This window comes from Solenopsis invicta, chromosome 1 (genome assembly GCF_016802725.1).
Source record: "Solenopsis invicta isolate M01_SB chromosome 1, UNIL_Sinv_3.0, whole genome shotgun sequence".
Lineage (NCBI taxonomy): Eukaryota > Metazoa > Arthropoda > Insecta > Hymenoptera > Formicidae > Solenopsis > Solenopsis invicta.
Window position 1 is genome coordinate 26,853,397 of NC_052664.1, and position 24,416 is coordinate 26,877,812.

A 24,416-nucleotide genomic window follows, 5' to 3' on the forward strand; every position below is an offset into this window, starting at 1 on the left:
AATGCAAAATAAAATATTTTTTAAATATACATATATATTTTGCAAATATATGTAAAAATTCCAAGTAAAGCATTATAAAACTAATGAAAAAGATTTATTTATATATTATGTTGCTTCTGTAATGAAAGAAAAAATTAAAAATATTAATTTTAACTTAAACTCTAATAACTATTGTTTGAATATAACTTTTATAATTTTAATTAAACTTTTTAGATGTACTGAGTATATGTTACTCTATGATTAAATCTATGTCATACATGTTACAGTTGAAAAATGCATTATATAAAGAGTATGATTCCGCAAAAATCTTTGCGCTAAAACTGTTAATATAAAAAGAGCAAAATTAGCGCGGACACGAGGGATCGACGAAATAATCATCTAATTCATTTTTTGCAAGTAAGCCTGACATAAATTTTTTAAACTTCATGTCCTGTGCGTCACTCGACGCTTTTCTTTCTATTATAAGTTTGCGTTTCTTAGATTGCAATTCGTTCGTCTTTTGAAGTGTCTCGGCATCGGTGTTAATAATGTGTGCTTTTCGTTTAAGACTTTCTAATGAATCGGGATTCTGAGGGAGTGGAATTCCCTCTCGCGCTCGGCTCACTTCAGTAGTCAAATCAACCATCTTCTGCTCCCACTCCTCAAGGTGCTTCCGCACTTCGGCTAACTGAGTGTCTTGATCCTGCATCTTCTTTGCCTGTTTGTATAACTTCAGATTTTGCTTCCGCACCAGATATTCTTGCCTTTGCATCCTAAGTTTTATTCTAGCCATTTGATTTTTCACAGACAAGAAGAACATCTTGTTCCTTTTTGTACGATCGTTAATCTTCTTAAAGATCTGGTTAAGCTTCTCCGAGCAGGTCATGCTATGATTGTTACAATGTGGCAGTGTGGTATTATTTATGTTTCTACCGTGAGAGATCATGACGCCACCAGGTAAATCATATGAATTCACAGTCCCAACCATGGATGTACAGATGTTGTGCTTCAGATCAGGCAAGATCTTCTCATCAAAATGTTCCATGGCCATGCTGCTTATATCTCGTAGTTCTTGCAGTATTTCGTGTGCTCTGGGTGGTGTCTTCGTCTCTTGAATTAATCGAAGAACACGGAAAATTTCATCAATTACCTAATGCACAGTTACAACACATTATTATTCAATAATCAGTATTTCCATTAGTATAATTCCACAATCATGATGTTGACATAATATCTTTAGATTATAAAAATATTGATACATATTATCAGTATTACTAATTCATCCATTACTAGGATTGTATATTTGTACATCAAGCTTATAACAGTAGGTTTTCCGTGAAGAAAAAATCCATTACCTTTCCAGGAATGAAGCAGCAAACATTCAGATCCACATACTTAATGAAAGTCATTGATAACATGGAGATTCTCGTTTCTATCGCCGTCAAGATATCGCAATGACGTGCCAGAGGATGGCTCCGTCGCTCCGACTCCCTCCTCGGCAGCTGGCTCTTAACGGTGCGGAGGCATTGCGCGTGATGCTTTTCCATAAGATTGAAGCCACGGTTGAGCAGCTTCTTGCAGATTCGATCGAACTGTCTGCAAACCTGAAAAGGAACATCATATAATTTATGCTTCAGAGCATGCGAGGAAGCGAAGAATTCTCTTCATGGGCATTAAAGGGCGCTCTTACGATCCTATATTTAGAAATCTCATCGTAGGAGAGGTTAGACAGGACCGCCTCTAAGCACACATCGGGAAGATTTATCAGATTCAGTTGCGCATTATCGTTCATCTGTCGCGTGGCAGGATCGTGCAGTCGACTCTGTTGCTCGTCAACCATATCAGCTGGCGCTTTTTTCCATTCCATGTGCGACACGAGGGAAATGTCCATTTTTTAGCACCGAAATCCGCACCGTACCGTAATTGACGCGAATCTACGCCACGCTATCGATAGTATAGTAGCTCGTGATCATGAGCTTCGAGCTTCGAACACTCCAGAATACTCCGATCTCAAATGACCTATAAACAAACGTACAGATGCGTTCTAAAATACACTTTGCTAATGTGTAATCGCAGAATTCACACTGCGTTCGATATATGACGTCTGATATCCAATAGAAGAACACGTTTTGTAGAGACAAAAGTGTTGCTGAGTGGGAATCTTTCTCCTATTGGAAGTCGAATCGTCCGTCGAACTCGAACGCATCAGTCAGATGCAGTATGAAACTGGTATGATAACCTTTCTACAATAAGCTATTAAGGTTGGTTTATGCAGAACATAACCACTAACTTATGCCGTAATCTGTAAGAAATTAACCAATCATAGTCGATTATTCTTCTATAAACTAATTATGATTGGTCAATTTCTTATAGATTCCGGCATAAGTTAGCGGTTATGGCCTGCATAAATCAACCTTTAGTTGGTATGTATCATAAGTCACAAGCCATAAGAATTGATCAATCACAGTCGAATATTCTCTTCACATTTGACTGTGATTGGTCAAATTTTATGGCTTATGACTTATAATACCAACTAATAGCTTATTGTAGAAAGCCTATGAAGGACCTCGCACATAAAGTGCATAACAGAGCATAAGCGTAGCATAAAGCCTCTGGACCAATAGGAATCTTATGTAAATTAATATGGCGACTTTATGTTGGATGCTCATTGGTCCAGCGATCTTATGTTGTGCTTATGTTATGTTATGCATTTCATGTGCGAGACCCTTGAAACCTACACGTGCAAGAAGTTCAGCTCAATTCAGTTAAAAAGTACAGATAATGGTTCCGTTCACGTCCAAGCGGTCCAGCTTGTGTCAAAGTACTAGGTAATGCAAGTAAACAAATAGAAACTAATATAGTGAGAGAAAGTAGTTGGAAAATGCCAGTTTACACGTTTTACAACTGAACCAACTGGTCAGTTGTAAAACGTGGATTGATCGAGAACGTTGTCCCGAGATAAGAGGGTTAATTTCAAGATTTGTCTGCAGATTTTTTGCCCATAAACGTGCGTGATATCTCCACGTGGGACACAGCTCATGCTTTGTTTATATATGTAACTTTACGACGACGGAGTAAGTACGGAGTGTCGCAAGAATTTCATTCATCGCGAGAATGTCGCACACTCAACAGAACATCGTGAAGTTGCTAGACCTCGTTAGCGAGGAGAATCGAGACAGCAGCCTCGAGAGTCTCTGCGGTCAGCTGCATCAGAGCTTCCCCAAGGAGGAGCGCTTCGATGTAGGAACGGTGCTGCTCCTGCAGCTGCAGCACGTCAGCCTGCTGCCCAAACATGTCCAACGTATCATAGCGTGGACGCTGCTATTCGACCTGTACCGAGGGGAACCGTTGGCTTCCACGCCTTTCGCCTCTGTGTTTGTGCAAGTGCTCAAGTTGCAGGAGGATACTAATAACGGCAGTTCGAAATCGTCCGGCCACACCGGTCACATACCGCCCCTGTCAAATTGCGAGAAGAATCTGCTTGTCAATTTGATGGGATACAATGCGAAGGACGTTATGAAGAAGACGCCACGCCAGATCGTGGACGAATTCTCGTTTGCTCCCGTGCCGCCTATCGATCTGACCAACTTGCAACTGCAACTGGCGGAGCACCAATCTGAGCTGCCAGCCGTCAGTAAATGCGGAAATCCAATAATACTACCTGACATGGATCACTCTAAAGGAATAGAGTACGACGTGACTGCTGTGAAAAATATGATAGAAGATCTCACTATCGGCGACCCGCCTCTGTGCAGGCGAAGTTATCGTCCCGAATGCGTGAGGCTTGTACCACCGCTTTATCATTCTATCAATGAGTTAGCTTGGTTTCATGTTACAGAACCGACTCAATTTACAGTCGAGTACGACACCAGTATGTGCGTGTCAAACTGCGCTAGTGCCGAAGCACGTAAACTCATGGGCAAGGCCTTTAAGAACGTTTTAACGCTGACTCAGCAACAATATTTGATTAGCGAACTGGACAAGGATCCAAAGCTCGTTTATCACATTGGACTCACGCCTCCCAAATTGCCAGATCTGGTCGAGAACAATCCTTTGATTGCCATTGAAGTTTTACTCAAATTAATGCAATCCAGCCAGATCACTGAATACTTTAGCGTGCTGGTGAACATGGAGATGTCTCTTCATTCTATGGAGGTAGTAAACAGGTTAACCACCACGGTGGATCTACCGACGGAATTTGTACATTTGTATATTAGCAATTGTATATCTACCTGTGAGACTATCAAGGACCGTTACATGCAGAACCGACTGGTGCGACTTGTCTGTGTGTTTCTGCAATCTCTGATAAGAAATAAAATCATAAACGTGCAAGAGCTATTTATCGAGATCCAAGCGTTCTGTGTTGAATTCAGTCGCATTAGGGAAGCAGCCGCATTATTTCGGCTCTTAAAACAACTTGAGTCTGGTGATACCGGTGGACTTAGCGCTCCACCTACAAGAAATAGAGCAGATATATGTTAAAACGTGCCATGATGCCTGTAAATACTATGTGAAGCATTTTCACTAAAAAAACAAACTGTTCGATTAATTTAACAGGAAATTTGATGATTTGAGTATGTCCCTAGTTGCACCCTCCTGTATATATCTGATAAAATAACATTTTAAAATTATGTTATTGAGTTGTTGTAAATGGAAAATAAATTTTCGAATTGTAGCCATCATGTTTTAAAAAAAATATCTTGATTACCAAGATAAATCTCGATAAATAGTTTTGGCAGGTCTACGATCTTTTTTTTTTTTATATCAGAAGATCTGTATCTTAAGGAAAATCACAAGGTCTTAGCTGACTTCTTTGGAGTCTAGTTTATTGGATGGATTTTCAACTTTAATAGTCAGACTATTATAAATTTTTAGTAGTAAAATACCAAATTTTTTAAGAGTGTGAAATCGAAGATACATCTAGATGAAAATTCACTTCTTGCAAAGTTTTTATCTTTTTTTCCACTCAAGTTGGAGAGAAAGAGAGGACAAATGGACAAAGTTCAGTTGAAAAGAAAAGAAACATATTTTACATTTTAAGCCTTTGCCACACGTTAGTAATACACAATAACTATCTTGTTTTTGAAATCATACAAACTAAAAAGACTTTTGTGTGATTTATGATAAACCGTTATATAATAACAAAAGAATTACGAACTTTATAGATATTACAAAAGTGCATACCATCATGTAATAATAAATGTTTTTAAATTATACAAGTCAACCATTTTGCTAAGGCAAATTTAATGTTTTATGTAGAATATAAAATTGAAGTGAATATAAATTTGTAATATATACATGTATATGAAACATTGATAATAACTTATTTATGTAAAAAATACTTCGCTGATCTAGAATTTGACATACAATGTTTTTTTTTTATATTGGTAACTTTCCATTTTTAGTAACTGAATTCTGTAACATTGTCTTATAATAAACAATCATCATCTAATAAACAAATGCAATATGTAAATAACGAATTTATAATTGTAAATTTTTTACAATTACACATTTGTATCTATCATGCTTCAAACTTCAAGTACAAAAGAAACGAATTACAATAAATATCGCAGTCAATACAATTTCACTTTGAGTGTTCTTTAGACAAATATCTTATTTTTATGTATGTGTATACATACGCACATTTGATGATACCTGATTGGTGTGTAATAGAGTATTATTATTTATAGAACTGTTATAAAAAAATTTGAACAAAATATTACATGCATAATCAGATATATAGATTTAATAGAGTGATATAAAAAAAATTTTACAATTGGTTATAATAACAAGTGTCGACATGACAAATATTTGTTACAGTCTGTTATAATTTAATCTTTTTGTATACATATATATAATCAATAGATATATATTCATGATCCCAATCAACTCGAGCAATCATTTTTATAGATAGAATTATACAAATTGTAACATTTTGACTGACATATGATTGACAATTAATTCTTATAAATTGGCGCTTGTTTTATTGCTGTTACTGATTACCCTAACAAGTAATTTTGTTCATTATTCCAATTATTCTCGGATTCATTGTGTACATTATAAATACATATCAGAATTAAATAATATTTCACATCCTGTACACAGGCAACACAATTATAATACTATAAATTATTAATGTATAAATTATAGTGAAATGATTGCTAGTATAACACAATAAAATTGTTATCAAAGTAGTTTGTGATACATACATATATATATATATATATATATATATATATATATATATATATAATACATGCTTTTTTGTTTTTTACGCACACGCGCGCACACTCACACATAGATACAGGGTATTTATGAAATTACCATCCTCTATATTTTAGAAATATATTTCAGAATAGGTTCAAAATTATGATAAACCGCGAAATATGTATTCAATCATTTCGAAGAGTTACTCTTTTAAAGAGGTTACCTCTTTTCCCCTTCCTCCAAGATGCTCCAATTTAAAAATTTCAAATAGAATTTCAATATTGTAGTATATTGTATGAAAGAACATAAAAAAATGTTTGGTTCAAAGCAGAGATTGATATATTGATCTGTTCGGGATTTATTTGGAATCAAAGTTCAAAATTAAAAGAAAAATTGTTATTCCCATTTCAATAATTACTTCAGAAAATCAGAAAAAAACATTCCCAGTGTGAAAGTATTAATTTTTTTCTATACAGAGCCTTATACGGTCTTATACGCTTACAATAGAAAGCATAAAAAAAACCCTTTTCCCAAATGTTTTTTTTTTTTAAACAATTTTCCGGGAGTAACAATTTTTTTTTAATTAGCCTTTTTCGAAATTTCGGTCCAAAGTAACTCCCAAACGGATCACCGCATCAATCTTCGCTTTGAAATTTTTTTTTAATACCTTTTCTAACATTATATATGAGAAATCCTATTAAAAATTTTAGAGTTGGAATTCCTAAGACGTCCTTCCCCTAAAGCAATTTTTCTAAATCTCTTAAGAGCAGAATCCTCTATATCGAACACAAATATTTCGCATATTTTTATAAATTTGAAACCGTTTTGAAACATAACAGGAGTGGTAACAGACTCCATAAACACCCTGTATATGTATATATGAAAGAAATGAAATTAAATATATAATTATATCGCTAATGACTTATTATACATAATTGATTCGTACAACATATGTATTAAAAATGGACATTATTTTGTATTTTGTGAAGTCCTGTATATTAAATCTATCAAGCATAAGGTGAAAGATGTGTGAATCTAATAGAGCTAAGAAAATATACTACAATTTGTCATATTGTGTAATAAACGTTTGTAATACAATGTGATAGATGTGTATACAAGGTAGAAAAACCGAAAAAAAAAAACTATCCAGAACCAGCGGTATTCTATTAACGTTTATCGGTATCTTGAAAAACATATCACTAAAATATATTTTCTTAATAACTAAAACACCGATAAATATCGTTACTGTATTATAGAATACCAATACAAACGTAGAATGCTTGTACGCTGGCATAAAAAAAAAATAGAATCCTTTACATTTGTCCCATAGTTTACAAAATACAATTCCCGTTTTCTAAATTATATTGCACATCATACTCTATTTCTTTTTTACAGCCTTCACTTTCACTACATTCTTCGTAGCTTTTCCTTTAGTTGCTATCGATTTTCCTTTTAACGGCTTTACTTGCATCTTAACATCACCCTTAGGCACCTTTTTCGTTTTCACACTCTTAATGCCACTTTTATTATCCTTTGCTTTAACTTTGGTAATGCTTGGTATAATGACACCGGGTCTCACGCAGTTAGACCCGGTTGACTTATACTAGGCAGTTACTTTCACTTTCTTTTTCCTCTTTTTCTTCTTCTTATCGTGAAGCAGCTCTTGTTTCTTCGCTATACAAAAACGACAATACCAATCCTCGTCCTCAGCTGGTGGAACCTGCATACCAACGCACACCCTGAAAAAAAAAAAATTAAGTTTTTGTGATCAATTTCAACATTATGTCGTGTAAATATATAGGTAAGTCTAACGAATTATTTACCAGTGATACCAAGCGTCACAATCGTCGCAGCCGATCATAGGCGAGCCATCGTCCTGGTTGCCGCATGCAGGACATATCCATACCTGACGTCCCCCTCGATCCTGTAACACTCATCTCAGGATAACCAGAACTCGACGAATTTTTTTTATCTAAACCCAACCCATCATCTCTGACAAATTTGCTGAAGTTTTAAAGAATCATTTATTGCGTTTGACATTTGGATTCATCAAATATCTATTTCAATGGAACATGTTACAATTCCTCAATAACATATTGACTCTATGAAGAATAGCCAGCGGACCTCGCGATATTTTGTCATGCTGTCCATTAATTATTTTGTCTTCATTAAGAAAAAAATATTTTAATAACAAAACAAGATACCGACATCTTATAGTACTTTCTTATAAACTGCAGGAGTTCCTGAGTCTTAAATGATATGTAGAATTTATGATATCTCGATGAAACAATGATTTATGATAACATGGGTTGGAGATGAACTTGTCTCTTCTTTTGACATTCGATACGTATCCTTTAAATCGTGTCCTAGCTTCTTTTCTAACGCCTATTTAAAGTAGTTTTAGCGTGCGCGCGTTTATTTCTGTATTTATATTTTTACGATAAATGTATCGTGTTGCAACTAACGTATCATAAAAACTCAGCTAGTTATCCATAGCATCGGCGCATAGAAAAATGCCTTGCAATATTCTTTAAAAGAGGTGTAAAGCGTACTCACCACAGTAGTGGTTGGTGTTGTAGGCAACACGTTCCTGCCATTTTCTTTGTCTTCTTTAGCATCATCCTTTTTAGAAACTGGCTCTGCTTTCACCTCTGTACCGTTAAAACCGTCGGTTATATTCCTAACGGGGTCTCTCATGCTAAATTTTTATTTATGCAACGTGCAAATCTCATGCAACGGTTTGACCTTATACTTTTTGCTACGTAATTTTCTTTTTTCTCTATTATCTTTGTTAGTATCTTATTAACAACCTATAATAAACTATATACCAATGATCACAGACCATAAATATATTCGCTGATTAAATAAAGAGAATGAGAAAAATTATTTTATATCATTATATCTTGAGTTAAGTACATTCTTATAAGTTTTAAAAATAAATGACATATTAGTTACATTAGTAACTGATAAAATACATGCTCTCTAATACTACTTAGTTAACAAGCGACGAATTCAGAAGTGACACACAAGTCTCAATTGCATCTTGTAACTATTTATATGTGAAGAATATATATATATATGTATGCGCTAATGTGACTGCACTTGCCAAATAGAGAAGGGAAATTAATGAAAAGCATGGGCATATTATTAATAAACATAAGAGAGATACTGTAAAAGAAATTACTTTAGTACAGAAATGTCAAGAATAAATTGTATATTAGTAACTAGTACTACTCGAATTTTTAAGCTGTATACTAATAAATGAGATAAATAATATCAAATTTGTAGTAATAATTTAATTGAACATACATTAACGTTAAGAGCAAAACAAAAATAAAACATCCTGCGTTTTAGATATTTCAATTTTAGTAACTGATACCAATTATGGTACATAACTTTACAATATAATGCCTTTATAGATTTACGTTTAAATTGACAACAGATATTTGTTTATTAAATCTGTCAGAATATATAATTATACTATAATCGCAAATTTGTAATAAGAAGAGACAAGTATACCATATTGTATATCATATGATATGAATTGTTGATCTATGTGGAATGTATGGATGATAAAATGATGATGAAAAATGCTTTCTTACTTAAAAAGCATGATTAGAAAATAAAACTTTCTAAGTTAATATTACTCACTTTTTAATGAGGAATTATATCTATATTTGCATAAAAGCAGCAATCAATTCTACAAATAGCAAACTCAAGATGCAGCCACTCAGAAAAGCTCATATATTCAGAACATTATAAAATATACCAAATCAGATAACGAGAAACCATTAAATTTATTAATCAATATATTTTTAACGAATATTATTCCTAAAATTTATTTCCATATTGTAATAAATAATACTTTGCAACTTGTATTTAGTAATTTAAAATTATTTAAATTTACTTATTTAAAAAAATGTCTTTTCTGAAAAGCTTTCTGTACAAAATAAGTCTTGCAAAGCAGAATAAAAATAGAAAATGGCAAAACAAGCTTTTAAGAGTCAATTTATGAGGAAATTTAGAATAAAGAAATATTTAAGATTCAATATATAAGAAATGGAAATATGAGTACTAAATTTTTAAAGAAAGTGAGTAAGGTAATAATTGCAACATAAAATACACAGTAAGTCTAAATATAGCTATGAGAGAATGTGTACTACATTCGTTATTTGGACAACATAACAATATATCAAAAGAGAGAGCGTGATTTAAAGGAAAAAAAAAAAATGTGTACCGTCACCATAAGACGCATAAATGCATAAACGCATAAATGCAGAAATAGCTTGAAAAGGAAATTGGAATTTTTGGATAGGCTTGTATTTGAAACAATATCGATGGGTTGGGTTCATCTCGTTAAAGTATCAATTGCAATAATTTAATTACTTTCAATAATTTAAGATAAATTTTCCCCAAAAAATCGACTTTGTAGTATATAATTAGTATTTATGAAATTTTACTAAAAAAAGTTCTTAGTTAATCTATTTTCAAAAATTCACAAAAATTTACAACAATGTTATTATAAATAAATTACATATAAATTTTTTGTAGTTTAAAAACGTTTTAACAAAAACGCTAAAATTTTTGCGCTTTAAAAGAAAAATTTATTAATTTTTAAGTCTTATTATTATATTTCTTATATAAATATAAATAATTTAATTACCAATTTAATTTATATACCAAAAATTTTCTTTACAAAATATTATTTGTAATGTTTTCATTCTAAGAGCTTAAATTTTAATGTAAATTTTAATGATCCCCAATATGTAAATATCATGAAAAATGTACTTACAAAATAATATGGTGGTTGTGGCGGCACTAGAGGATTCGGGAGTTTAGGAGGATTGTCAAACTGAGGTGAAGGTATTGGCTCACTTTGAGATAGATTTTGGAAGTTAGATTTCTTTGCTCGAGGAACTGATGCAAGTGGCGCGCTAGTAAGATTGGCAGAGAAAGAGTCTGTAGGAAGAGCAGGGCTTCCATCTAATATTCCCTCCTCTGTTTTCTTACTTGCTGACTTTTGCTTTGGCGGTCGTGTTACCAATGCCGATATTTTCGCCAATTCTGGACTAGGTTCCCGCTTGACCTCTTCATCGGGCTTTTTCACAAGTGGTTTAATAGTTCTGAAAGAAATAAGGTATAATCACACAATGATTATTTATAATCCCCCCATGATATAGTACAAGTAAATATTAAAAATCTCTTTTCAATAAACTGATTAAACATGTCAACAATATAAATAAAAATTTTTATTACAATTAAATTGCTAATGCAAATTTACTAATAAGAATTTATTATTACTTACATTTTCTTCATAGGGGCATTATCTGGAGTTGCTGGCCTGGGAGAAGCTGTACCTAATTTTAACGTAATTTTGGGAACAGCTTCTGGATTCTTTTCTTCCTTCTGTAATAACACATACATATTAAGTTATTGTTATTTATTATCATTATTATTAACAATAGATGCATAAATACCATATTCTTTTTATTTTGATCTTTTTCTTTTTTCTTTTCTTTTTTCTCCTTTTTTTCTTTAAGCTTTTCTAATTTCTCGCGTTTTTCAGTTTTTTCCTTCTTATCCTTTACTTTCTCGCCTTTTTCTTTGTGCTTCTCTTTTTTATCCTTCTTCTTTTTCACCTTATCCTTCTTTTCTTTCTTGTGCTCTTTAGACTTCTAAAAATGTTATAAATTATGTTATACAAAAATATAATTACTATGTCCTATCTTTATCAATTAATCTGATAGCTTTTATACGTAAAAGTTATTAAATTAGTTGATTAAGATAAAGTGTAATAATTATATGACATTAATGATGGATACAAATGATAGATATTAATGTGAACAGCACTTATCTTCATGAGAATATTTTCAAAAAAAAAAAAAAAAATAATAATAAAAATATCTAACGAGATATGGTCTCGTACTGAATTTACCATATCATTCTTCTCTGTTTTTTCAGCTTTAGGATTTTTCGATGGTGGCATTTGCGCGACGGGTACTGGTGGTGTAGGAAGCGTGATTGGTGCGACAGGTGCAGACACAATAGGCGGTGCAACGCCTACCGGCAGTACCCTCTCAGGTACTTTCATGAAAGGCAATTCTTTTGGCTTAAACATTTTTGTAAGTTTGTTATCCACCTTCTCTTTGTCCACCTTCTCATTTTCGCTTAGAATCGACGAAGGTGTTAGCTCGGCCGGTGCGGGAATCAGTGGCTTCTCACGTTCCATTGGTTTAATTTTGGATGGGAGTGGAAAGTCTTCGGGTTTTATAAGTGGATTAGAAAAACGCGGTGGTAATGGTAAATTGGGCATCGCGGGATGAGGACCTGGTCCACCTCGTCCAAGTGGAAACGAAAATCTCGGAGGAAACATCGGAGGAATTAAACCAGGTGCCGAAGGAAATGGAGGAAAAAAAGGGAACGTGTGAAGTGGCATCGGAAGAATAGGCTCTCTATGTAGTGGCTCAGGTGCTTGTGGCGTTTTGGGTCGATCTGGTATATCCAATTCTGTCACGTCATTCGAAGGTTTTGTCTAAAAAATAGCAAAGATATATATTAATATTGAAAATTAGAGACATTTATCAAAATTGCATATAATCAAATTATTGATAAAAACAAAATCAACATTGCGATCGATTAGAAAATTTTAACTAAATACATATATACATATATATATATATATAAATTTTTTTTTATTTATGTATGTGTGTATGTATGTATGTACGAATGTATATTTTGTATATGTAATTTTCTGATGTATCAAGTCCTGTAAAATGTGTATATGTATCTTACCTTCTTCGGACTGATACATTGTTTTGGATTCTTCAATTTAGGTTCTTTCTTTTTACCACTCTTTTCCTTCTTCTTCCGTTTCTGCTCCGGCACAGTGGGTACACTCAATTCAGGAGTTTTTGGTGTACTAGGCGTACCCGGTGGTGAAATAGCGTCGTCAAATATATAAACGTCCGACGATAAACTCTGCACATCTGCCACATCACTATCCGATTGTATATGTACGTCTGGTGTATGAGGTGTTTTCTTTTCCTCGCGTCCTCCTTTCGGATCCACGTCGTTACGGTGCGCATGTTTCTCCGCATTCTCAACGTCGATGACCAATTCCGGCGAGTTCTCGCGCGAATCAAGAGTATCTTTGTACTTATGCGGCTCCGTTGTCTCTTTATCTTTGTCTTTTTCTTCACGCGGTTTCGATATCTTCTTAAAGATATTCAGTTTTTGTTTATCCGGTTCTGACGGTAATTTATCAACGGGTTCCTCTTTCTTCTCAACGGCGACGGAGTTGTCTGTTAGATCTACCACTTTGTCAGCCTTGACCTTCGGCTGCGTCGTTTTCAATGATTTTGGACTACTGGCGGCTGATTTCGGTGACGCGACCTTTGGCGTAGACGGTCTGCTACCCGTAAGTTCTTGTAACGTAGATTGCGCTTTGCCGCCGCCTGGCTTTAACGGTTTTAACTTGGCCAACTCCTTCATGCCGACTAATTTCTTTACTTTGCTCTCGTCGATCTTATCCGGCTTGAACAATTCCTTCGCGCCTTTCTTCTTCTTATTCTCTTTATCAAGCTTACGATCCTCGGGACCTTTCTTGACAACCTTCTTCGGTTTTTTATCGGTTTTCAATTCAGGCGGTACCATTGGATAAGAACTCGGTTGAGGCGAATCCGATCGGACCTGATGCGGCGTTCTTGCTTCAGGTAACTTTCCTTCTCGCGCAGGTGATAAAAAACCAGATGTGGTCATCATAACGCTGCTTATTTCACGTAACGGTCTGCCTTCCTCCAAAATCTTCGCACGCTTCACTATAGGACTTTCAAAAGACACTGGGTCACCCGGTCGTTTAAAAACCACTTGTGGCGACATTCTATGAGGTGACGTGTTATTTGAATTGCCCGATGATGTCCCGCTGCTGGATGTCAGGTCCGCCGTGCCATTCATCAAAGTTTCATTCTTATCTGGTATATATTCCTCTGCAATTATTAGATATTATTAATGTAAATTAATAAAATATGTTGTGTTCATAAAAGAAAATATGACTTATTACCTTCAGTTTCGGGATACATAGCTGGTAAATGTTCATGTACGTGTACTGGTCTTGTAACCACTTCACGACTGCCCGGTTTTAAAAAATTTAAATGATTCTGACGTTGAATTGGATAACGCGGTACTTGTATAGCGCATGGAACAGAATCTACATTTTTCACGTATTCAGCTAATTCCTGTATATCAATATTCATGTATTGAAATGTTAATCCTAAGTCATCAAGATTTGGCTCTGTTCTTTCCACTATAAAAATATAAAAATATCATAAACTCAAAATGTCTATAAATGTACTTAAACTGCTTGATTAGATTGATGTAAATTTTAATAAAGCATTTTATTGTACGTTTGTATAACATTTTTCTCTTGTTTTAACTCATAGAAAAAAAATACTGTTTAAGTATGTATGAAAAATCCAGGGACATTGTGCATAATTAAATATACATTTAAATATATTTATATACATATAATTAAATATACATTAAATAAAATTTGAACATTATTAATAAAAAGATATATAAACAAAGATGGAAAACTGATAACATGAGGCAATTGCTAGTAAAATTAATATAACAGTTACTCACAAACTTCCGCATATTGATGTGTAAGTTTTGAAACACGTAACAGATATTCCTGCATAAGATCTACCAGAAATTCCAATGGCGTAGAATTAATAGAGTGCCATCCTATTGTCTGACAGATCTGCGCTACAACTATTTTTAAAACGTTTCGACTGTATTCAGATGACATTTTTGCCTGTAAAAATTATTAAAATATACACAGTTATTAAAATATACATAAAGTTTTGATGCAGAATTTTTTGAATTCTTTGCTTTACAACTATCAGTCACTAGTGTCAGGTATTGTAGTCCAGATATAATAATTACAAATTGCATTCATAGTACAGTAGATTATCCAACTAAAATTAACAGTATATATGCAATCTATATAATAGTTGGCAGTGTTACACTATATTTCATATGTAATTTTATACATAGTAAGTGTAAAAAGCATTCATATAAGGGATATTTCAACTTTATTTTTAAAGAGTACATATTAATAATTAACAATTTATTAACATAAAGATATATTCGTGTATACATACACAAGCTATTATACTTGCTAATAAATTGTTAATTAAAGTTTACTTTAAAAAAAAAATTAAATTTAAAAAATGTATAAATACTTTTTGCATTCACTTTACATCATAATGCAAAGGGATTATAAAAGTCAATCTTTATTTTAGAGAATTAAATTTTGTTTTCAGATCTCACATCTTTTGTTGGATAACTGCTTTAACACTGAATTATACAATATATTGTATTTAATATAGAATAACCATCAGAAAAAACTAAACATACTAATGGAACATTGGTGTATATTAACAATTTAGCCAATAACTATGGTAATTATATTTATTGTAAGATAAACAAAGCTAGGAACAATGCTTGACTTTGTAAACTGCAGCTGTGTTCCAATATATACTGTCAGTACTGAAAATTCACATTACGTATACGATAGATTTTCAGTATTGGCAGTAAACTTAGGAGCACAACCCTTATATGCCAATTTAATATATTAATATCACGTAATAAATGTACAAAAGAGAACAGAATCAAAGTAATACATAATATTAAGACAGAATCTCAAAGTACAACTATTCCAAAAATTATTAGGTGCATTAAAAGTTGTATACCGTTACGTGACCACTATCTCCAATGTATGTAGTACTAACAGGAATGATCACATTGTGGAGATTCATACATTACAAATGCAAAATCTTACCGTCTGTACGCGCCGGCTCGGCACAGTTAGCTCACAGGCCCGATTTCCAGATATTTCGAGATATGTTTTTAATCCGCTGCACGCTCGGAGAGAGACACGGAGAGCGAATCAGATCGCAACAGAAGACAAGTATCGTTCCCTCATCTCGAGGTGGACGCGAGAGCGGGAGAATATCTTCCGATTTCCGCAGCCGAACGTCACATAGTTGACACACTTGACATAGATATAGCTTGGAATCTGGAATTTGCGAAGAAAAATCGTTCTTCACGCTACACGCGTACCCAACGTACCACAAACCACGCTAAACGCAGCTGGTCGCGGCCGCCATTCCCATCAATTCCCGTGCTCTTTTCAGCTCTCTTGCCGCGGACATAATGCGTCTCACCCCCCCAGCTCCGCAATCTTTGTTCTCCCGTGACTCCCGCCACCCGCCAGCCCCTTCGCGAGTGGCGCGATTTTCGCGCATGCGTGAAATCTTGTGTCTACGGTGCTAAAAATCTGTCCAAGAACTCGGACAGAAGGAATTGACCAATCTCATTTGGACAATTCGACCTGATTTGGCCCTATTGATGTTTCTGAACGCAGTCCTGTGGACGGATGCAGACGAATATCGTCATGCGCATTCGCCATAAAATCGCGACGCGCTGCCGTTGCCGTAACAACGCCGCCGGATGTTGGTGTGTTCGTTTGCGAGTGCTTCGGAGCCCGGCATTTCCTGCGACGAGAAAGGCTTACGCCATATTTTCGTCGAGTCCACGAAGATACGAAGCGCGTGTCGAGGCGATCTCGTTCATTCTCCAGCATAGACTCACGCTCGAGGGATATCGACGATGAGCGACATCGAGGTGAGTGCGAAGCGTCGATGGTAAATACTCGCGGCGACGCGCACTACGTCGCACGGGTTGCGATGAGATAACGCAATTCGGCATAGCCATTATCGATCCAGCGACGCAATTCTGCTTCCAGCCATTATCATTACCATGTAGCATTTGCGACAATTACAACTCGCGGCCCTTACGCTTCCGTTAATCGCGACACGTATTTTGGAATAAAGTATGATAAAACGAAAAAAAGTTCTTGGCGCCGTACGATTCTCCTACAATGAATATTAATCTCGATATAAGCCCCTATAAACGTAAGAGCTGAATCACGATTGGTCGATCGCGTTTAGAATTTCGCGTGTTTAGAATAACGTAATTGCCACTGTTAGTAGCTCATTTGTTATAAAAAAAATTCTGATATACATATATCTAACTTATGTACATATTATATATAGATTTATAAGGCTATATTTATATACATAAATGTATTATACCAAGAGCAGAATGTTTTTGTTAAGACTCCTTTTTGAAGTTTTACACAATTGTTTGTATTTAGACAATACAAATGCACAGACATGCTTCTGACAATTTCAAAGATTCTTGAAGCTTCAATGTGCTGATAACTTCAAAGGCCTGAGATTAATCTTAAAAGTTTCAAATATTCTTAAAACTTTAAATGTTTTAAAAGTAACAGTCTTAGTATTATATCATATATTTGTTTATACAGAATAATACAAAAGGATTTTGTCATTGTTATATTTTGAAGAAATCGATATTATCTTTTGAATTAAATTTATATTGTTATTGAAGAACTCAGTTTTATCTTTGATAAATCAAATATTTTATTCACCATTTTCTAATAACACATTTTTGCACATTTTTCTTAAATTTTAAATATATTTTAATTTTATATTTAAATATATTTAATTCAGCATTTTAAATATTAGACATAAAAGCATTTAATATTAATCTAAATTTAAATATGGCGTATTTATTGTAACATGTAATATTTTCTTTCACTTCTCCATAATATGCAAAAAAATATGATACATGATTCGCATTTACAGTGGAGTTGTACGAATTTATAAGAATTATTGAATTAAAAAGAAAAATATTACATTTTTTTATATTTTATTTCCTTAACATCTAATTTTCCATGCAAAATACAGGGTAAATCAGGAAGTAAAGTGAATTTATTCCTTACATAATATACATTAGTAAAATATATTTATATTATTTAGCTTACATTACCGAGCTTTGTAACACATTTTGTGTAACAGTTTAGAAATCATCTGATTTTGTCTGAAAGGTTTTAAGATTTTCTAAGACAACTGAAATTTAATCTTCTATATTCAGTATATAGTACTCACCTTGCTCCTTATGATTTTCATTTGTATCATTAAAAGATGCCTTGTGTAGCTGGCGATATGCTAGTAATGAGGATATTAACATTTTGTGTACAAGTTGTTTTTAGCCATCTTTATGGTTTTATTTGCATTTGAAGTAATTATCATTACTTGTACATGCACTTGTGATAATGGTTATTATTAAAAAAAATTCTTTTGATATTCTTACATTAACATCTCTAGAAAGTATCTATATGGTTTTTAATTAAAAAAATTGTATATAAATATTATAACTAATTATAATCGACTAAATTAGAAAAATACATAAATACTTCCACTCCTTAAAATTGATATTCCAAATTGCAAAAGAAAAAGTAATTCTAGAGTCAGTTAACTTGAAAAAATTGACTTATTCAGTAACATGAAAGTGAGGTATTTTAATATTTATGAATAAATATAAATTGAAGGTTAATTGTATTTTAAATAATGCATTTTTTTATTGATATAGTATTATAAAAACTTTCAAGAAATTACAAGAGTTAAATTTTTAATATTATTTATAATATTCGACACAAATACCATAGTAAATAGTTTTCTTACATTTTAGCTCAAAATTGTCACTTAACTTTTTTTTTATATATAAAATTTCTTTAATATATAAACAAGAATTAATTGAAAATAAAGGAAAAATGAAAAATTTACAGAGAGAAGTATAAAATCAACAATTACTCTATACATGATAGAATCATTTGTAATCCAAAGCAGTTTTCTAAAATGTCTTGGATAAAAGACATGCACAAACTGAGATTGGTAATGTACCAGACCTGTTCCTTAGATGCCAATTTTTTTTTAAAGAAGAGAATAGAAACCAATATTTGGTGTTTGTAGTATTTTCAGGGCTGATAAAATTTTGCTCAACCCAGTTAAACCCACCCGGTTAAAACCGGTTTTATCCAAGTGAAAAACCAATACTAAAACCCACAGAGATTTTATTTTACTATACATTTTTAAAGCATAGGAAAACATAAATAAAATTAATATCTAGTTTGTAAATCACAAAAGAAAACAAAAGTTGCGTTTTATTATTTATATTTAATATATTTTAAAATTATAGTGTTAGATATTAATACATATAATATATTAATAAATAAAATGAAATTATATAATAAAAGTAATAATACTTTTCTAAGTTCAATTAATGAAGTAAATTAAAAAAATAAAATACCGTGGACTAAACTCTAAATTTAAACGTAAATTATTTGTATTGTGTATGTGTAATATACATTTAAAAATAAAACAATATACATTTATAAAGAAATATACATTTTCAAAATAAAGTTTTAACATGGCACCAGACCAGATACTTGAATCACAAAATGTTTTAATTGCAAATTAAATTGTAAAGTAATTTTAAATGTAAATCGTACGTTTATATTAGTTTATATTTAATCAACTATCATAAGTCATACAATTAATACAAAATAAAGTGAAACAAAGAAGTTATAACTTATAATACGGTTACAAATTTTATGAAAAACGGATTTAACCGGGCAAAACTGGGTAAAACCGGTTATAACCGAATGAGTTGGGTTTAATTTGAAAAACCCGGGTTTTTGCCAGTCCTGAGTATTTTATAAATTTATAACAAAGAAATGTAACGCTGCAATGTTGCATTATTAAGTTAACTGTTGTGAATTTTGAAATTTTGATTTCAGATTTGGATTCAGCAATTTAGAATACTTTAGATATGAAATTGCAACAAAATCGAAGTGAAAGAAATATATTTCTTTTAATTTTCAAAAGGTGTGGCAAAAGGTATGTCACATCATGCTTCAAAAGATTAAAGTATATTTGCTAATAAAAAATTTTATTTAGCGAATTGTTTTTCTTTTTTTTTTCTTTTCTTTGTTTTGTTTTATTAATAATTTTTCTAATGTTCATATAATTCTTGTAATTGTTTATAGCTTCATTATAAATGTGTGTTCTATGTATGATTTTTCGCATATTGCAGAAGAAGTAAAAGAAGATTTTAAAGAATATGTTGTATTCAATAGTAAATTAAATATGAAATGCTTTTGTAATGTTTAATATTTAAATGTTGAAGTAAAAAAAATTAATTCACTTTATTTTTTTATTTTTATTCTATAATTTTAGATCATTGTATGCACATGCAATATAAATTGTAGTAACGGTTATTTGTTATTTACAGAGAAGCGGCAGTCGCAGTGCAAGCCCCCGTCGACCACGTACTGCAGATGGTGGCCTAAGGGACTCGCGGTCACACTCGAGATCGCGCAAGTCGCGCGAGCGGAAGGACTCGCACAGAGAGGTCAAATACTCGAGATCGCGCAGTCGTTCCGCGTCACGCGGTCGGAAGTCATATCGCGGCAGCAAGTACGCCAGCGTCGGTCATCGTAGCAGTCGTAGTCGCAGCCGCTCGCCGTATCGAGGTGGCGGCCGTTATTCTCGCAGCAGATCTCGCTCATACTCGCGATCACGCTATTCTCGCGACCGACACGTGTATCGGTCACACTCGCGCAGTCCAATGTCATCCAGACGACGACACATCGGTAATCGTGACAATCCCTGCCCCTCTCGATGCCTAGGTGTCTTCGGACTTTCCATTTTTACGACTGAACAACAAATTCAACATATATTCTCAAAATACGGCCCAGTCGCACGAGTGCAAGTCGTTATCGATGCAAAGGTATGTGAAACTCGATGTACGTGTTTATTCGCACAGTGCGAGAGCACACAAATGATCCATTATTCCCCATAAGTATCTTTACTCGGTATTTATGCATTTACCATAGGTATTTATACTGGGGAACAGTAAAGTTACGCCAGAAATTTAGAACGTTCATACTTAAGAGACACGTGATGCGTCAAAGGCTTCTGGCCACATAATTGTATATAAATATAGATTTGCGTGTGAACTAATATCAATATAAACATAATTATGATAGTGCGATTTAATGGTAATGAAATGGTACACATGTATCTCACGTTTGTTACAGACTGGACGCTCTCGCGGATTCTGCTTTGTGTATTTTGAGTCGTCTGAGGATGCTAAAGTGGCGAAAGAGCAATGCACCGGCATGGAAATCGACGGAAGAAGAATCAGAGTAGACTTCTCGATCACGGAACGTGCTCATACTCCTACTCCAGGAATATACATGGGAAAACCCACTCATCTACACGACAGAAGCTGGGATGCACCGAGACGTAGAGAGTAAGTCTATTTCTCGAACGACAGTTCAAATGTGAATTGTAAATACATAAAAAAATCATTGATTGGAAATCCGATTTTAAATACTTTTTTAACTAAAAGATTGAGGTTTAAGGATGTATGTGTCGCATCTCGAAGTATCATCAAAGATTTAAAAATTTCATGTATTACAAAAAAAACATTAAGTTTGAATTTCCGATATTTGACTCATTTACTTTACACATTGTTTCTTTTTTTTTTAATTTGTCTTTTTATACCGGAATAGGGTTAGCTACAGAGGAAGCTACCGCCGCTCGCCCAGCCCATATTACAGCCGCCGACGTTCACGTTATGATCGTTCTAGATCACGCTCCTACTCGCCGCGTAAGTACAATTTCCACTTTAATTTTGCATTACAATATAAGCTGTCTACATTGATATGTGTCTTATTCCTGTACTAAAATGTATGTTGAAACACACGTGATTACAAGTATATATGTATATATATATAGAACTGCAAATTATCTAGCAAAAACTTTATATTTTCGTAATTTATTGCACAACAGTGCTTACTGTAATGTACATTTGTTTCTCTTACTTCACTTTTTTTATTTATTGAACACTTCACATGAAAATGTTACATGGAAGAGTATTCCGCATGTTCCGTAACGTTTATTTTCCTAGAAAAAGACATGACTTCTCTTCATAATTCTCTGTTGATGGCCGGGCATTTTGTGTGTAATATATACGTTAATTAACCGTTTTCTTAAAGAATTTACTTAAAAAATTAAATCTAAAAGAAATTATATATTGCGAACAAATGTTAAACAATAATTTTCTACTTAACGCAAATTAATGCTGCTTATTGCGAATTTCAAGAGACAATTTTGCGCGCGCGGCATATTTTGTCACATTGGAAAGAGTCGTCGAACAATTGAAGATATATATATGATTCTTCGGATTCATATTTTCGTAGACCGCTTATATTTCTAATTGGAACGGTAATGTTAACTGGATTGCAAAGTAAGTATTTAAGTTAGCAAGAAAACAGCAGATGGGAGCGTCAGAGAAATGCGCTCGATAAATCATACGGTAGTAGCTAAGCAGCAATCCGTAACTTGCGTAAAACAATCATGGTTTTTTTGTTGCTTAATGAATTTCAGGTCGATATTAGATGAAGTGATGCGAGGCCAGGTCCTTTCAGCAGATCCAATGACTTTGACCCAAATATTTCTTCACCGGGTCAAAATTATGAAATGAACGAAATCATTTATATTACTATTCTTACCTTACCCAATTCTGCATCGTATGCGATAAAATCTCGCAAGCGTTTTAAGTTTACAAAATTGTAACAATATCAATAACATTATTGATCAAGAAATTAAAGTGCAAAATATAGTAGTGTAGCATACTGCTTGCACGAAAACCAGTAAGGTTAGAATAGATGTAAAACCTTATTTTCATAAGTTTATATCGCTTCCTATTAGTATTATGAAGATAAGGTTTCAATTGTGTAAAAATATACAAGGCTATAATGTGAAAGCTGGAATATAATTGAGTGCTTAATATTTGCTTAATCTTCACCTCTAGCTTACAGTTGTATTCCAGCATAGTTTCTTTAAAAAAAAGTGTGGAAAAATTATTCTCTTTAACAAACAAAAAAAAAGAAATAAAGTACACCTAAATAAACCTAAAAAAGTAAACCAAACGCGAAAAAGAAAAATAATAACAGGCTTCAAATAAAAGTAAGTTCTCTAACCTGTTTGTTTGTTTATAAGGTTTTGAATCAAGAGGTATTGGATGATAGAGGGAAGTTTGAAGTTTCACTCTGAAAAAATGAGTTTTGAAAAGTCAAGACAAGATATTTGAAGAACACGTTTATCTTGCTCGCATTGTCAAGAATCAGAAGGTTTTCTCGGTTGCTTGTGACAAAGAATATGATCTACAATTCATTTCCGGCTGAGAAGCCTCAAGCCTAGAAGAAAACTTCAAGTAGTGCAAGTCCGAAGACAGAGTCGAGTTGATCGTCAGACCCCCCCCGACCGGGACGGAGTCATTTGGTTGGGGGGTGAAACAGGGCCGAACGTGTTTACGAAAATATTCAAGAAGTTCATCGAAAAATCTTTCGTAGAATAGGGACGAGCGTAAGGTTGCTCCCAGACCTTTGTACCGATCATATTCTTTATCAGTTGGTTTGGTTGCCACACGCCATTTTATTCGCTCTAGAGAACTGCATATATATACATATATGCTTATATGCAAAAACCTCTATATATGCATACATGAAAATAAAGATAAAAGTTCGTATACTTCCTTTACCACATCCTCTCCCTCCACCATCCTGAGACCTCCGTTTCCTCCAAGACCTCAATATATTATAAATTTTACCTACCTAATAGTAATACTTTATCAATCAAAGCATTTTGTCAATAAACGTTGTTTCTACTACTCGATTGACTTTGGTCCCTCTCTTTTTTATGGTTTTTTTTACATTACGAAATTTGGTGCGTAATACGCAAATCGCTTTTTACACTAGGATACAGATAATGCTGCGGATCGAGTCTTTTTATGATATATCCAGCGCGAGATTATTGCCTTTACAAATCTCTAGGTCTCAATCTTGTAGTATGTGATGGAAGTCCACGTCAGGACTTTACCTGAAATTTATAGCCAATAAAATCAGCTTCCAGCAAAGAATTTGTCTTTTGGATTTTTAATCCTCTACAGATCACCTGCCGTAAAACTTTGTATTTAAATCGAACTCATTGACTTGTATGTATTCAAGAATTTTAAGTGATTTTGTTTAACCAAAATTGTTACTTAATCGATAAGTTTATAAAGTAATATGTTCATTAACCCGAAAACAATTAATATTTTGTCGTTTTATATATAGAAACAGTACATGTGAAAAACAAAAGTAGATTGAAGATAATAAGATGTTTACTACCGGAAAAACCTAGAATTTTTATCTTTGAAAAATTAAATTTTTATGGAATTTTATTGGTATTCAAAAA

The 24,416-nt window shown here is 33.3% G+C and overlaps 4 protein-coding genes across 9 annotated transcripts; 2 read left to right on the forward strand and 2 right to left on the reverse strand.

Annotated features, from left to right (window-relative positions):
• Positions 1-27: 27 nt before the first annotated feature.
• LOC105201974 (F-box only protein 28) lies at positions 28-2,195 on the reverse strand. The gene is made up of 3 exons (XM_011170292.3): positions 1,670-2,195; positions 1,335-1,583; positions 28-1,129 (listed from the first exon to the last, which is right to left on the reverse strand). Exons 1-3 carry the CDS (start codon positions 1,868-1,870, stop codon positions 344-346), a joined length of 1,236 nt encoding a protein of 411 aa, XP_011168594.1. The 5' UTR covers positions 1,871-2,195; the 3' UTR covers positions 28-343.
• Positions 2,196-2,677: 482 nt separating this feature from the next.
• LOC105201973 (CCR4-NOT transcription complex subunit 11) lies at positions 2,678-5,561 on the forward strand. Its single transcript, XM_011170291.3, has 2 exons — positions 2,678-2,807; positions 2,970-5,561. The coding sequence occupies exon 2, from the start codon at positions 3,094-3,096 to the stop codon at positions 4,459-4,461; it is 1,368 nt and encodes a 455-aa protein (XP_011168593.2). The 5' UTR covers positions 2,678-2,807; positions 2,970-3,093; the 3' UTR covers positions 4,462-5,561.
• LOC105202112 (transcription initiation factor TFIID subunit 3) lies at positions 5,440-16,414 on the reverse strand. 4 transcript variants are annotated; one of them, XM_039455981.1, is made up of 11 exons: positions 16,028-16,414; positions 14,827-14,998; positions 14,246-14,488; positions 12,979-14,171; positions 12,326-12,718; positions 11,664-11,861; positions 11,492-11,592; positions 11,062-11,309; positions 8,743-8,837; positions 8,010-8,110; positions 5,440-7,925 (listed from the first exon to the last, which is right to left on the reverse strand). In XM_039455981.1, exons 2-11 carry the CDS (start codon positions 14,990-14,992, stop codon positions 7,790-7,792), a joined length of 2,874 nt encoding a protein of 957 aa, XP_039311915.1. In that variant the 5' UTR covers positions 14,993-14,998; positions 16,028-16,414; the 3' UTR covers positions 5,440-7,789. The 4 variants fall into 4 exon arrangements, with proteins under 4 accessions (XP_039311915.1, XP_039311909.1, XP_025988154.2 ...); XM_039455975.1 differs by having other exon boundaries at positions 11,197-11,309; positions 12,122-12,718; XM_026132369.2 differs by having other exon boundaries at positions 12,122-12,718.
• A 254-nt stretch (positions 16,415-16,668) lies between these two features.
• LOC105201972 (transformer-2 protein homolog beta) lies at positions 16,669-24,096 on the forward strand. 3 transcript variants are annotated; one of them, XM_026132427.2, is made up of 5 exons: positions 16,669-16,872; positions 20,404-20,901; positions 21,212-21,426; positions 21,689-21,786; positions 22,566-24,096. In XM_026132427.2, the coding sequence occupies exons 1-5, from the start codon at positions 16,858-16,860 to the stop codon at positions 22,574-22,576; spliced, it is 837 nt and encodes a 278-aa protein (XP_025988212.1). In that variant the 5' UTR covers positions 16,669-16,857; the 3' UTR covers positions 22,577-24,096. The 3 variants fall into 3 exon arrangements, with proteins under 3 accessions (XP_025988212.1, XP_025988211.1, XP_025988210.1); XM_026132426.2 differs by having other exon boundaries at positions 23,181-24,096; XM_026132425.2 differs by having other exon boundaries at positions 21,689-24,096.
• Positions 24,097-24,416: the final 320 nt, after the last annotated feature.